Here is a 14,054-nt window from a genome sequence, read left to right as displayed (position 1 = left end):
TGGTTGTGTGAAGATAACAACTGAGTCTTTCTTTCCTAACCATAGAAATTTCTTTCAAAAAACATTCCAAGTGAAGAACTGTTGACCAGTTGAAGGGAAGTAAGTTAGAGGAGGCTAAAACATGGCAGATTTCACAGATTACTGTTCACAGCCCTCTTTTCAAGGTCTTTTTCACTGTTATGCATGACACTACTTGCTCAGTAACAACCTCCTATCAGAAATATTTTATTTCAGCACTCTTCATGCTATCTTCTGGCAATTATCCCTATGTTAAATCTAATAAAAGCCATGTTTTCTAAGGCATGGTTTTGATTTTCTCTGTAGACACAGAACATGATTCTTCATGCTCCAAGTTGGATTATAGTGCTTGGAAATGGGTAATGAATAGAATATATCTTAATAATATCTGTGCAAATTTAATGGAGTGGTAGAGACTCAAATGACATGATTTAATTAAGTGATTGTTATAAATGAAAACATATTTTAAGCTTAAAGCATTCTTACATGTTTTTCACTAAGGGTAGCTTTGAAAAAAACTTGGCGTATGAAAAGCATCCTCTCATTAGCGACTGTTTTCCTAGAAGGAGATGAAGGAAACATTAGTAAATGTGTAAGGGAATTTCTGGTGATACTAGAAACAGAAATACTGTGGTTGGAAATATAATCAAAACAAGATAGACTAATTTGGCAAAAGATGATCATTCTCTGATCAAGGTAACTTTAAAGGGAGAACTCTGTTGGAATATATTGAATTTGAGTAATTTTTCTGTTCTGGGAAAAACTTTTTATTATAAATCTAGAGCTTTGCATTTTTTTGCTGTCCCGGAATCTGTTTAGATAGGATTACACTGTTTTCCCAAACCTTTTCCAACACCTGTAAAGGTGCAGAGTCAAAGAGATATTTTGGTTGGGAATGTAAATCTCCTTAAAACAGTGTACATAAAAGAAAGAACCTTATCCATATTTTCTGTTATTATGAAGAAGTCTGCACTATGGCCAGTTCATGAAGCTGTAGATGTAATATTTATATTTGTTTTTAAACAATACTAGTCTTTTGTCAGTTTAACAAGTAATACAGTAAAGGGTTTTCACAAGGAGCAGTACTTGTAGGTGACGTAGTGGGATATTTATTTGTGCCACTCTGAATCAGATCACTGTTATACTTAACCCAGGGTCTTGACTCAGATGTTAGGTACAGTTTTACCTCAAAAGGGAAGCAAGGGTGCACTTTTTATACATCCATTTTTACTGGAAGTCTACTGAGAGTAGTTTATTTCCTCAGCTGCTACTCTTGTACTGAAGGATAGGCTTTTATTATCATAGCTATTAATATGGATTATTGTAGCAATTCCCTTCTTAAAAGCCCAATTTCATTTGACTCTTAACTTTGTGATTTAGCAGAAGATAATCTGATGAAGCCTACATAAGCTTGGAATTGGTTATCTGTGGTAAATCAGATTGTTAACCCCCCTGCGCAATTCTAGCTCCTTTGCAAAGGAACTAATATTCCTGAAATGTCATACATCAAGCCTTGCTGCTGGACACATTCTTCAAACAGGTTTTGAGGATGGAGGAGTTGAGAAAAATATTTTGATAACTGGTGATTAGGAAAATAATGTTGGGAAAGGATATTGTTTAGTTATCCATGCTATTCATCTTTGTTTGCTCTTACTTTCCAATCTCATATGAAATTAAATGGTTTCTAGTTTTGCTCTGGGGATATGAAGAGACAAATACAACAAGAGTGTTCTTCTGTTACTTAATAAGGTTAATCCAAGAAGAGAAAGAGTCGACAGAATTGCGTGCTGAAGAGATAGAGAACAGAGTGGCCAGTGTGAGTCTGGAAGGCTTAAATCTAGCCAGAGTCCACCAAGGTACCTCCATCACTGGCTCAGTGACAGCATCATCACTCGCAAGCTCATCTCCTCCCAGTGGACACTCAACTCCCAAACTCACCCCTCGCAGTCCAGCCAGGGAGATGGACAGAATGGGGGTCATGACACTGGTAAGAAACCTTATGGTGGCAGTATTTGATGTGATATTTCTTGTATTAAGTACTTAATCTTTTCACTGTATTACTGACTCATCTCTCTAATTCTTCATTCACATCTTCATCACCCATACAAATAGCAAATTCTCTAGAATATGGACATTTGGTGTCTTTGGGCTTTGTTATAGTGGTTTTGAGCATTGCATGATTCACTAGGGAGATAGTGATAGGAATACTGAGGGCCTTCAGCACACAGGCTATGGAATTAATAAGAAACAGAACTGATCACTGGAATTACTTGTATGTAAAAAAATGTTTACTAATGGATACAGTGATGCAGTTATTACACAATAGTCTCTGGAACTATTGTTGAGTTTAAACTTCCAGGATATATCTAGAAGACATTAAGACATTCTACCACTTCTTATATATGATCACTTGGATATACTTTTATATTTGGTATACTCTTTTATACTTGCAGAACTTTTATGCACTCTTCATGACCATATATCATGCACAATGGAATAAGTTCTTTAGTTTCCAGGAATTCATTTAACTGATGTATTTCAGTATTACAAATGGCTCACACACAGACACCAAGCCACCATGAAATTACTGTGCAAATAATTTCTAACCTTGCTATATCTTTGAGGACACATTCCAAAATGTCTTGTTCAATTTGGAAAGCAATTTCATTTTTATCCTAGACAAGAAGAAACAGTACAACTGTCAAATATCTGAAGATAGTATGCGTCAACATATTTAGGATGTGCAACTGGCACTGATCTGAGTACGGGTGCAAGGTTCAGTTTTCAGTGTGAGCTGCAAACCAGTTTGGAGTCAGGGTGAATTAATCCCTTTAAATACTAAGAGAGAATCAAAGCAGCCCACTCTGCTGATCTCATACAGGGAATTGAATAGGGTATGTATAAGCCCATTTTTTATTTGATTTTCTCTGATAATGTTGCCAATGTCCCCTTGTGGTCCATTCCTGGGAAGCAGTAGCATTGATTCCCTGTGGAGCCCTTCCTAACAGAAAAGGTTGCTAAGAGCAGGTGGAAATAAAGCCTGGCTGTTCATTCCTCTCATCTGGGAGTAGGAGCTTTTGTTGATTATCATCTAGCCAAGTATTCCCTTTTCCTGGGAACTGACAACTACTCATACCCGCCTCTGCTCCTCCCAGTGGTGTTTGCTGCCACCTTGGGATCTGAGGTCAGCAGGGAGACGGTCCAGGCAGGCAGTTGTATCTTATTCTTTGCTGCCCCAGTTCCCACTGCTGAACAGCAGAAACGAAAATATTGGTTGCACAGGTCATTGTGGAGGAGGTGAGTGTGCAGGCTGCTTCACCAAAGCAGCACCCTCCCAAGTGCACAGCCTGGTCCCCTTTCCAAGTACGTCTGGCTGCAGGTAGGTGGCAATGGTTGGACTGCACTGCCAGCAGACACCTGCACTGCCTGGCTGCTTGGATTTCAAAACTATGACTTTGGGTCAGTAAGTTCATCCAATTCAAACACAAAATGACAGCATAGCCTCTGCAATTCAGGTTGCCATGGTCTCACTGGCATCCAGCTCTAATTGTGCTAAAACTCAGATGGGTTTGTCTGTCTGACTTGCAGTTGAACTCCTGACTTACCATAAGCAGTAGAAACATCCCCCCATAGTGTGCTCAGCAGCACAGCCCACAGCTTTGCTCACCTTCATCACACATTTCAGGACACTTCTGCCCTGCACTGTGTCAGCAGGAGTTCAGTGTTCAATATCACTTCCTTGCTGGCTGGGAACAGACACAAGTCTGTCAGACATCCTCTAAGTAAAACTTTGAGCTGGGAAGAGGTTTGTAGAACTCTGATCTCTGGACCTCAAATTGCCAAATGACCCTGTGTTGGTTGGCTAGAGAAGCTGGACTGCATGAGTTTCCACAGCCCAGGTCCATGCAGTAAATAAATTCTGCAGAATATCTTCAGCTTTCCTTAAATGCATGAGACATCTACGAAAAATAAAAATGCAAAGGGGGTTGAAAAAGACCCATTCTAGCAGTCTGCTGCAGCCAAGTAATACTGCAGAAGATAAGTGAATATGTATTCATTTCCTGAAAATGCCTGTCATATTTTCGGGCATAGTATTTGGTGATGATATTTTGTGGTATTACTTGGTGGGACACCAATATATTTGTAACATTTGATAAAACTTCTAAAAAAAAAATCTCTTTTGGGGATAACGTAAGTACTTATATGAAAACTCAAAAAATAGAATGTGCTACTTAGGCTTGAAATGTCCAATTCTTTGCTAAGTTTATGAAATTGAAGGAGAGTATAACTTTAGGAAAAATACCCAAACCTACTTGTCCAGAATGACATCTTTTTCACGGGTTATTTTACATTATTACATCTAGTGTATAATTAGTATATAATATGGAGAGTGATAAATTAATCTTTGTTTCTCACTTCATAATCATGAGAACCACAAATGTGCAGCATTTTTTATGCTTCAATGATATTTATTAATTGGGTTTTTTGTTGTTTCCGTTTTTTTTACTAATCTAAGCCAAGCGACCTAAGGAAGCATCGGAGAAAGGTATGATACTGGGGTTTTTAAAGTTTGGGAGAACACGTTTATCATATTCCTCTGCAATTTAGATAACTAAATATTTGCTTGGGGTCCTCTGCCAGCAACTGCATCCCCTCCTCTCCTTTTCATTCAATGCCTGAACATAATAATTTCAATCCTACCTGGAATGGCTTTCAAGGGTCACAAAATCAAGGCCCACAAGTGATATCTTGGAGTAGCAGCCTCAACAGCACAAACTTAAAGACATACTTAGTTTAAAGAAGTATGGACACAAAAGAATTACCTTCAAATGTATTTCAGCACTCTTGTTACTGGAGGACCTACAGACAGATTTCTTGAAATCTTCTGGAGCAATATAAAGTTGTTTACAGAACTGGCACTGATGATGAAATGCCATGACAGAAGATGGCATTTAAGATAAACCTTTAAATGGTATGGACAGAAAGGAATTTTGTCAGGCTTACTGTCAAGCATTCTGACTGTTCTGGTAACACACAGTGTAGATAGCAGTCATGTTTATGCCAGTGTTCACCTTCTCTCTTACATCCCTGAGAAACTTAGTTAACCTGAATAATCCTGTTTAATGCAAGGGACCCACTTAGAGCCAAGATTGTCTTCATGTTTAGACCTTCCCCAACCTCTTTAGCATAAAAGGAATTAAGTTCATCTACAAGCATGAACTCATTTCTTTTAAATATGTCTTTTGAGCTGCCATATTTAGACAATTATTTTTCCCAATAGCATATTTAAAAAAAAATAATCCTTACAATTTGCTAAAAAAATTGCACTTGAAATCTTACATGCTTCAGTCCACTGAAAATTCCATGCAGCATGTGTTTAAACGTTCTTGAAAAGCTAGTATGCTCTCACTGGAGTCTCTCTCCCCCAGATTGCAGTAGTTGAAGAAGATGGGCGTGAAGATAAAGCTACAATCAAATGTGAAACGTCTCCTCCTCCAACACCCAGAGCCATCAGGATGACTCATACCCTTCCTTCTTCCTACCACAATGATGCCAGAAGGTAAGATGTTTGTAACGTGGAGCGGTACTTCACAGTTTACCACATCTTATTGTTTTCAAACCATGTTGTTTATCTATTCCAAAATGACCTGATTTCTACCCTGTTTCTCAGGTCATGAGAGAAAAAAATCTTACCCATTGTCTGTTGCAATGATCCTGAAAATGTTTATCAGTGCTGAAGTACATGCTGGGTATCTCTGTTTTGAGGTACAGTTTTGATGACTACTGGAAGTAGCAATGCTAAAAATCCTTGAAATAAAATCAGAATGCTGACTACTGTATTTTTCATAAATTGTTCTTAGCAAAGTAAAAATACTTACTTGCAGCCTTGCCTGACAGAGAAAGTGTGGTCTTCTGTTGCTCTATATGATGCCAAATAATATATAAAGATGTGATTGTTTCACTTGTTGGGAGATCATTACTAAATTATAATCAACTCATTTATTTGCAGAGCTGCTCAGAAAAAAAATAAATATGTTGATATGTTATCTATTCTATTTCTTTATTATCTTTTTGCAGTAGTTTGCCTGCTTCACTGGAGCCAGAAAGCATTGGTCTTGGCAGTGTCAGCAGCAGTCAGGACTCCCTGCACAAAGCTCCCAAGAAGAAAGGAATCAAATCTTCAATAGGACGATTGTTTGGTAAAAAAGAGAAGGCTCGACTTGGACAGCTCAGTAAGGACTTAGTGGTAACAAGCTGAGGTCACCATCTCACTGCCATTTTTCCATTTTTAATTTTGCCTTTTTTTTTCAGTTTCCAATTCGCTCGTTTTTCTATTCTGTTTGGCACAACTTTCTCATTAAATTTCATTGTTATCAGCAATTATATTTGTCAAGAGTTTGCCATGACTGTAATGTAAATGAAAGGAGAGTTCAGGCACAAATTACTGGAGTCATCTTTTTCACTGAACTGGTGCTTCAATAATCTGTTGAATTAGGGTAGAAATGATAATACTGAATTTTTGAATAACCACATAAAGAGGAGGTGAGAAGTTAATAAGGAATAAATGGCTGTAAGTGGTGTACCTATGTCATAAAGAAGGTCCTTGTAACTAAGTGTAGCTGCTGTTCAGATTTCAGTGTGTCAGTAGATGCCCTCTAGTGCCTATAGCTGAATGTTCTCAGGATAACAATTTCCTTTTAGAGTTATGCTGCTCACAGCAGTGCTTTGCTTTCTTCCTAATTCTTCTGCCCTTTTCCCTTGCCAAAACGATTTCAGTCTATTTCATTCATGGAAAAAATTTTCCTCTACCTATTTCTATAGGATATGTCTATATGGACACATGCCAACACAAATATCAAATTGTAATAAAAGTGTCAATAAAATTGAAATACTGGCTCTTTCCTAGTCATGAAGATGTAATATAATACAAATTTGTGAGGCACTAGATTTTACTGCCAGGGTGACCATGTCACACTTGTAAAAGAATTCTAAGGCTTTGCAGTAAACCCTTAAGCAGCAAGCATAAGCCTGAAATTAAAACCCTACATTTTTGTTGCAATGTCTTTATCACAACTAGCAAACACATTGCTAAAATAGTACAGAATTTATAAAAAGATAGTACTAAGGTCAAAGTATCAGAGTAAAATTGAAAAACTGAGTATTCTTCATTGATACTCCAACCTTTCTTCTCTCTGCCTGTGAAAACCGTGTGTTCTTGAAAAAAAAAAACCCTACCTAATTTCTAATTGCAATCTGAATTCCCCCTTTTTTCACTATGGAAAGAATAAAACTGATTTATTCAGACTTTTAAATGAGAATCTATAAATGATTCATTGAACTGCACCTGTATGCCACCAACTGCATTGATAACTAATTTTATAACTTTAGACTGCACCTAAAGTTAGACTTTATTAATTCATATTTGCATTCCATATAACCTTTTTTATTGATACTGATGGTTTATTCACAATAACCTATAATTTCCCAGTAAGTCAGGAACATAGAGGACAAAGATACAAGAAATGTATTGGTCGTCCTTGTTCTTTGGAATGTGGAACAAAAATGAAATAACAGTTTTCAAGACTATCTCAGGAACAATGAAATCTGGCATAGGATTAATTTCCTAAAACCCACCATGATTAATAATACATGCATAGAATTTGATAAAGTCCATTTGTAATTTCCCATACTAGGTCATGAAATTGCTAAAATATATTGGTGATTTACAATTATATTAATTTTTGTGACTTCTATTCTTTAATTCAAGAGCAAAATTTCGATATAATGCAGATTTTTGTTAGGCAAACTAGGTTTACTGGCATGTATAAAATGAACAGTAAGACTGTTACATAATCAAAAGGTAGGAGCAAAATATTTTTCAGAAATTAAAAAGACAAAAGCTGAATTACAGGTAGTTTTTCTCATCTTAATTTTTAACATATCAAATAAAAGCATTTATTGAGTGGTCATTTTCGTTCAATGGCAGTATCATAGAATCATAGAACACCCTGAGTTGCAAGGGACAATGAAATTTTTAAAACAGCAGTAGTGGTAGTACTTGACTCAGTTTCACAACAGATGTGTTATCTGTGCAGCTATAAAATTAGGAGTTCTATTCATGGTAAGACACTACATCACAGAAATTTATATAACAAGTCTTATCACTACAGCCCTGCAAAATATTTGTATGGCTTTCAAAACCCAAATTTATATTGCAAAATCAATAAAAGAATGTAATTAATTTCCTTGCTTAAATCAAACACTCTAATTTAATATAGACATATGCTTCTTATGTTTTTTAATACGGAAAATACCTTTTCTTCAAAAACACATTTATATACTCTAAATAAGAGACAGTATTGAAACCTACAGAGTTGTATTACTATGTTCAACAGAGCTATGCTCCTACCCAAAATATTTCCTTGCTCTGTATTCCTTGCAAAATCCTGAAATTATTCCTTTTCAACTCCTAAACTTACTAGAGTTTTGTTATATTATTATTTGATAATTTTACCTTCTCTGCTAAACCGTTAGCATTATTATTCCATGCCAAATTCATGCCTTAGGAGATCTTTTCTTGAGTCTAGATTCAAGATTTCTAGATTCTTCAAGTTTTCTCTAAGCTTTTGGAAAAGGAGGAAGGAATGCTGCAGGGACCTCAAGTGCAGTTTCTTTCCTTCTTTCCTTCTTTTTTTCTTTGAATCTTTTCCAGTCTTCTCTCACTTGACAAACACCACGTTAGACACTTTTGTATTCTTCTCATATTACTTTTAAAATATTCTAGACTCCAAAACAAACAATACATTCCAGGCATTTTAAGCGGACCCCAAGCAAGCTGATCTGCATGGTAAATGGAAAAGTCAGCTTGTTAGGAAACATTTATTGTGGCCACATCCAATATAAGGTACCCTCAGTTATTTGAAGACCAGATGTATTTGGAGAATGGAGAAATCATTATTCCCAAACTACTCTCCAACCTATAATAAACCCTCATTGCACTGTACTCATCCCATCTCTATCCAACATGCTGAGAGCTGCTCTCTCAAGAAGGGTATGGTATGTTGATTGATTGCTGAGTGAAAAATGTAATCCAGAGTGAGCAAGAAGCATTTAATGAGATTCTATAAGATTTGGACAGGCAGATGAAGTAAAGAAAAGTATATGTTCGTGTTTTCTGCATTTGTGAGGTGCATTTGCACCATTCCCATTGTGAGACTTGTAGAAGTAGTGTCCTCTTTTAATAAAGTAAAAATCTGTCTAGACAAACAGGGATGTTAGAACAGCACCTGCTTTAAAAGAACAGCTTAAACCCAAGCTTTTCTAAGTTTCTTATAGACATGATGCATTAGTAGGTTTTGTTCTCGCTTGAGGCACATGTAAATCTGACTTGTAAAAGGCTGTGGTGCTATTTCAGTAAATAACATTTTTGAATAATTTTATTATTAAAATCAACCTATCAGAACAGAAATATTCTAATTTATTTTTTGCTTTTTTTATTCTGCCGGTGTCCCCTATACAATTGTTCACTATCCATTAGCTGTGAAATAAGAAATAGCTATGTTCAAACAGAGTCAAGCACCAGCATTTTACCACACTGTTCCCTTTTTTCTTGTGCCAGTTGCACACTTTCTGAACTGGAGCACAGGAGGGAGGCATCCTTCAGAGGAGAGCTGCAGTGCCTCTGTCTGTACACATACAAGTGGGAGTGAGGGGACAGTGTGAAGCCAGAGCCAGGAGACTGTACTGAGCTCCATCAGCACGTTCCCTCTTCTTGAATCGATAAAAGTCAGACCGTTTTCCACTTCTGCACTAGGAAAGTCCTGTCAGTGGCCATGTGGATCATACCAGTCATGCCCTTAGTTTATAAAATTATTTTATTTTGGTCCACATATCCTTGCTTACTGCAAGTTTCCAATGTCACTCTGTGTAAGTTATTCAAGTTCCCTTGACTTTGATAGGATTTAGGTGCCTACAACCTCCAAGGAGATGTAGGAGGCTTTTTACTTCTCTGACAGATTCTTTCTGTCGTCTCTACGATTTTGCAGGGATAATGACATCTAAGACTCTATGAAAGCAAAACGAAGACTTTAGCACTACTGCATTAGGTGATGCTGTATTATGGCAACAGTAGAGAGACAGTTCTAGAGAATGAAATTTCATTTGTACATTTCTCAACTAAGATTAAAAAGTGGTGAGAACATTGCTTACTTAGCACAAGGCTGAGCCTTAGGTGGCAAGGAAAAATAGGCAAAGGAGATAGGGCTGCTCTTGTCATACATTTCTGCTGAACACAAGGAGGAGAAAACATTTCTTTTTCCTCTACTACTCTTTCCCATGTAGTAAATTCTTGCCAGAATTTACTTCTGCAGGTGATAGATGTTCTCCACAAACACTAGATGTCGCATGTTAAGGAAGCAAATGTAGATGATGATGATGATGGTGAGTGGGAGGGGAATTGAAGGGTTAAGGAGAGGAAGCAAGAGAAGGGAAAATATGGTGGGGGTTTTGTTTGTTTTATTTTCCAGGAGGTTACATGGAAACAGAGGCAGCAGCTCAGGAATCTCTGGGATTAGGAAAACTTGGAACACAAGCAGAAAAGGACAGAAGACTAAAGAAAAAGTGAGTACTGTTTTTATGTGACTTTTTGAATGAAACTTGATTCAAATATCAGTATTTTTTTTTTTTTACTCAAATGTGGAATGAGAAACAAGACCATCTACTAAGGCATTTTAGCAGTAATGTTTCTTTCCTCTGTAAATTTTTTTTAAAGCTTCATATAAAATATAGAGGAAAATATTCAGAGTCTGTCAATTGTACAGTATTATTTCATTTGTGAAAGAGCACAGGTTTATGAGAGACATTTTTCCATTCCACCTTGTCATTAATCCTGTGCTTTTTGCCTTCTGTGCAATTCTTAAAAAAAACCCCACATATTTAATGACTCTCTATGTAGATTTTCTTTTTCAAATGGGTGAAAAAGCTTTTCTGTATTATCTAGTGAAAAGTGTTATTTCTGTTTCTAGATGTCAATTATTCCCCATAAACCCTAGCAGCTTCACTTTCTTTTTGCCTGTCAGCAAACGCAGACAAAAAGCAATGTAGCTTTTTGTTTGCATTAATTATATAATAATTTAATGCTGTCTTTCATGCACCTCCTTGTAAAAACAGTACAGTGACTCCTAGCAGCTGCCAGGAGCTATGAAGAACTGCAAACACAAAAGAAACCTCTTGGCAGCGTTGCACTCCCAGTATAATTAGAGGGTGTCAGAGAAAAAGATGGTACTTAAAAATTACTTTGAAAAATTCACTCTGTAAATAAATAGGTTTATTTTTCATCCATGCCATTAACTTTATTGCTATTATTTGGCTTCTGAAAGCCTAGCTTTTAAAATTTTCTGGGTTTTCAGGTGTGTTTCATTCTTTTAAGATTCCTTTGCTGAGTTTCAAGAGAATTTTTGCAATTCTAATCCAAAGAATCTAGAGATAAACTTTGAGCTTCTCTTTAAATTTTTGTGTTGAATATTTTTAATCACTACTTTCCTGTCAAGAGCTTGATGAAATATAACTTTAAATGTACACATCCGTGAAATGCACAAATGCAAGCATTCTGTTTAAATCAGCCTCAATTTAGCAATTAAAGATAGAGAAGTAGTCACTGTGCTAGCTGAAAGAGAAAAAATGTTTTAAATTCAATTAAGAAACTCACAATAGCATTCACAGGGACGTTGCAGTTGATGAGTTTTATCCCTGCATTTCTTACCTATACTTTTTTATCACTAGTCAGTATTTTTAGAAATACGTTGATGTAGATTATGTTACCAGGCTTTTTTTTACTAAATCTTTGAGGACACCATTACCATTTGTAAAGAATATAATTTACTTTTCAGCAGCCTTTTACTTTTAGGTCCCAATGTACTTTCCAGTTCTGAGGGCTGAATGTACCATAGTATTGAAATCACTTTGAAGGGATTAATTGTGTTCACTTTCTTATCTGTTAGTTCTTTAAACTGGGTAAAATTAGACTTGGCACACACAACAGCAAACTGCAAACATGACATGACTATTTCATCTATTTCATCATAGATTCCCTACCAGGTTTTGGGTCTGTAAACAATGGGTGTGCAGATTATATGGTATTAAATTTCTGTCCAATCTCACACAATCCCATGCTTTCTGCTTTTCAAATCTTTCCTTTTTTTCTTCTGTGTCTGTCTGTCCTTGGTTCTTTATGGATTAAGTGTAATCAAAATATCCTTCCTTCTGCTGGAAGGAAAGGAATCTTTCCTTCGTGACTATGACTATTCTATTAGTCCGAACTGTACATTAGTTATCCAAAGTATTTGTTCTACAGCTATCTCATGAAGAAATTTTAATTTTTCCTTCTTCCTTCTAGGGTTATCTTATCTGACTTCATAATTTCTCACTTTAGAATCCTCAAAATTACAGAAATGTTAACATACATTGCTAGTTTACATATATATGCATGTATATGTTATGTTGTTTTAGAGGATCCATAATATAGGAAAAAAATGGAACCTACTGTGTTAGAGATATACAGGAGATTCTTGTGAATTATGGTAGTCAATAGGGTGCCAAGCTGTCAATAGAGTGTAAGAGAATGAACACCTCCTTGTCAGAAATGCAGTCACAGCATCACAGGGTCAGGTTGGAAGGGATCACAGGGGTCATCTGGTCCAACCAGATAGCTTAAGCAGGGTCAATGTCCAGAGCACATGGCACAGGATTGTGTCAAGATGGTTCTTGAATATCAGTATTTTATGTCTTACCTTAGAAAATACTGAATTGAGACTGTCCAGAAACTAATTTAAAGGAAAAGTTTGTTGCAGTAGGTCACATTCCTTTGTACCAGTTCTTAACAATGCCTAATTCCCTCTGGAAGTAGCCTTGCCATACACACAATGGGTGCAAGATTACTGAGCTGTGTAGTGCAAATGAGGATACTATGCTATGTAACATTAATGGTGGTGGGGATGTGTGGGAGGACTTTATAAGAGATAATAAGAGAAGTCTGAGAGTCATTTCCTAGCTCATGATGTAGCAGTAAAATCTATAGCAGTATGATTGCAGTCCAGGTGGTTGGTTCCTCTTTTACTGCTAAACAAAACTGCTCTACAAACTCTGCAGAGACAGTGAGCACAGTCATGGAACACAGAGCAGAGCACTTTGTAAGCATTTCTATCTGACTTGGACTAGGAAATAAAAGCCCAAGAGAGCCAAACCCACCAATAGGATAAGGATAGGCTAAAGCTGGGAAGTGCTACTTCATATTACATTTCAGGTCTGAGAGAGTTTACTTATGCTGGCTTTGTCACACCCTTTAAAAAATAAAAACCAGAAACAACCTCCAAAAAATCTTCTGCAACAAAACACCCCCAACAATACAAAAAACCTTGAAACAGTGATGCCAGAGACAATTCACTTTTCTATAAAACAAGTATACTACTATGTACTGAAATTGTGTTTGTCTTTGACACATGCAAGTTAGGTGACATGGCTTTCAGCCCTATTAACAGCTCAACAAATATCTGAGTTGAGTCATGGCTCTGATGCAGGAAAGCAAGGATTCTCCCTTGCTGTGAAACAGAGGTCAGGTTCATCATTGTGATCAACACATGAGTACTGTGATAGTAGTCATGATCTTCACCAGACGCTGTTAGCTTTAATTTAGTTTGGATAGAAGTCGTTATGAAAGGACAGATTCCTGTTAAAATTATGTCCATGATATTTTTTAACTGAGAAATACTTAAAATGCTATATTTCTAATTCTAATATGGTAATTCTTGAGACCAATTTTCTCTCTGGTGATTATAGTGTCATTAACCAAAATTTCAAGGTTTCCTTGCTTCTTGTTTAGAAGATGCTATTTAGATGTTAAATTTCTTTCAGTTTCAATTGACTGCTTAGCCATCATTAAAATGTAATTAAAAGTTTATCTCAATGATATGTTAGACATTTATAAACTTCCAACAAGAGTCTCTATTCATCCAAAATTTGGTTATTACAGTAGATCTATT

At 36.4% G+C, this 14,054-nt stretch overlaps 1 protein-coding gene across 11 annotated transcripts in view; it reads left to right on the top strand.

The window, feature by feature from the left end:
• Positions 1-14,054, top strand: part of PPFIA2 (PPFI scaffold protein A2) — a 281,559-nt gene that overhangs the window by 235,192 nt on the left and 32,313 nt on the right. For all 11 annotated transcript variants that reach the window (XM_088164997.1, XM_088164999.1, XM_088164996.1 and 8 more), the window contains 5 exons: positions 1,768-2,005; positions 4,535-4,564; positions 5,448-5,578; positions 6,097-6,251; positions 10,545-10,638. In XM_088164997.1, coding sequence (XP_088021123.1) covers positions 1,768-2,005; positions 4,535-4,564; positions 5,448-5,578; positions 6,097-6,251; positions 10,545-10,638 — 648 coding nt within the window. The remainder of the gene's footprint in view (positions 1-1,767; positions 2,006-4,534; positions 4,565-5,447; positions 5,579-6,096; positions 6,252-10,544; positions 10,639-14,054) is intronic.

This window comes from Sturnus vulgaris, chromosome 5 (assembly GCF_052056855.1).
Source record: "Sturnus vulgaris isolate bStuVul1 chromosome 5, bStuVul1.hap1, whole genome shotgun sequence".
Lineage (NCBI taxonomy): Eukaryota > Metazoa > Chordata > Aves > Passeriformes > Sturnidae > Sturnus > Sturnus vulgaris.
Note: the sequence above shows the minus strand (reverse complement) of the source record. Positions and strands in the feature narration are given on the sequence as shown.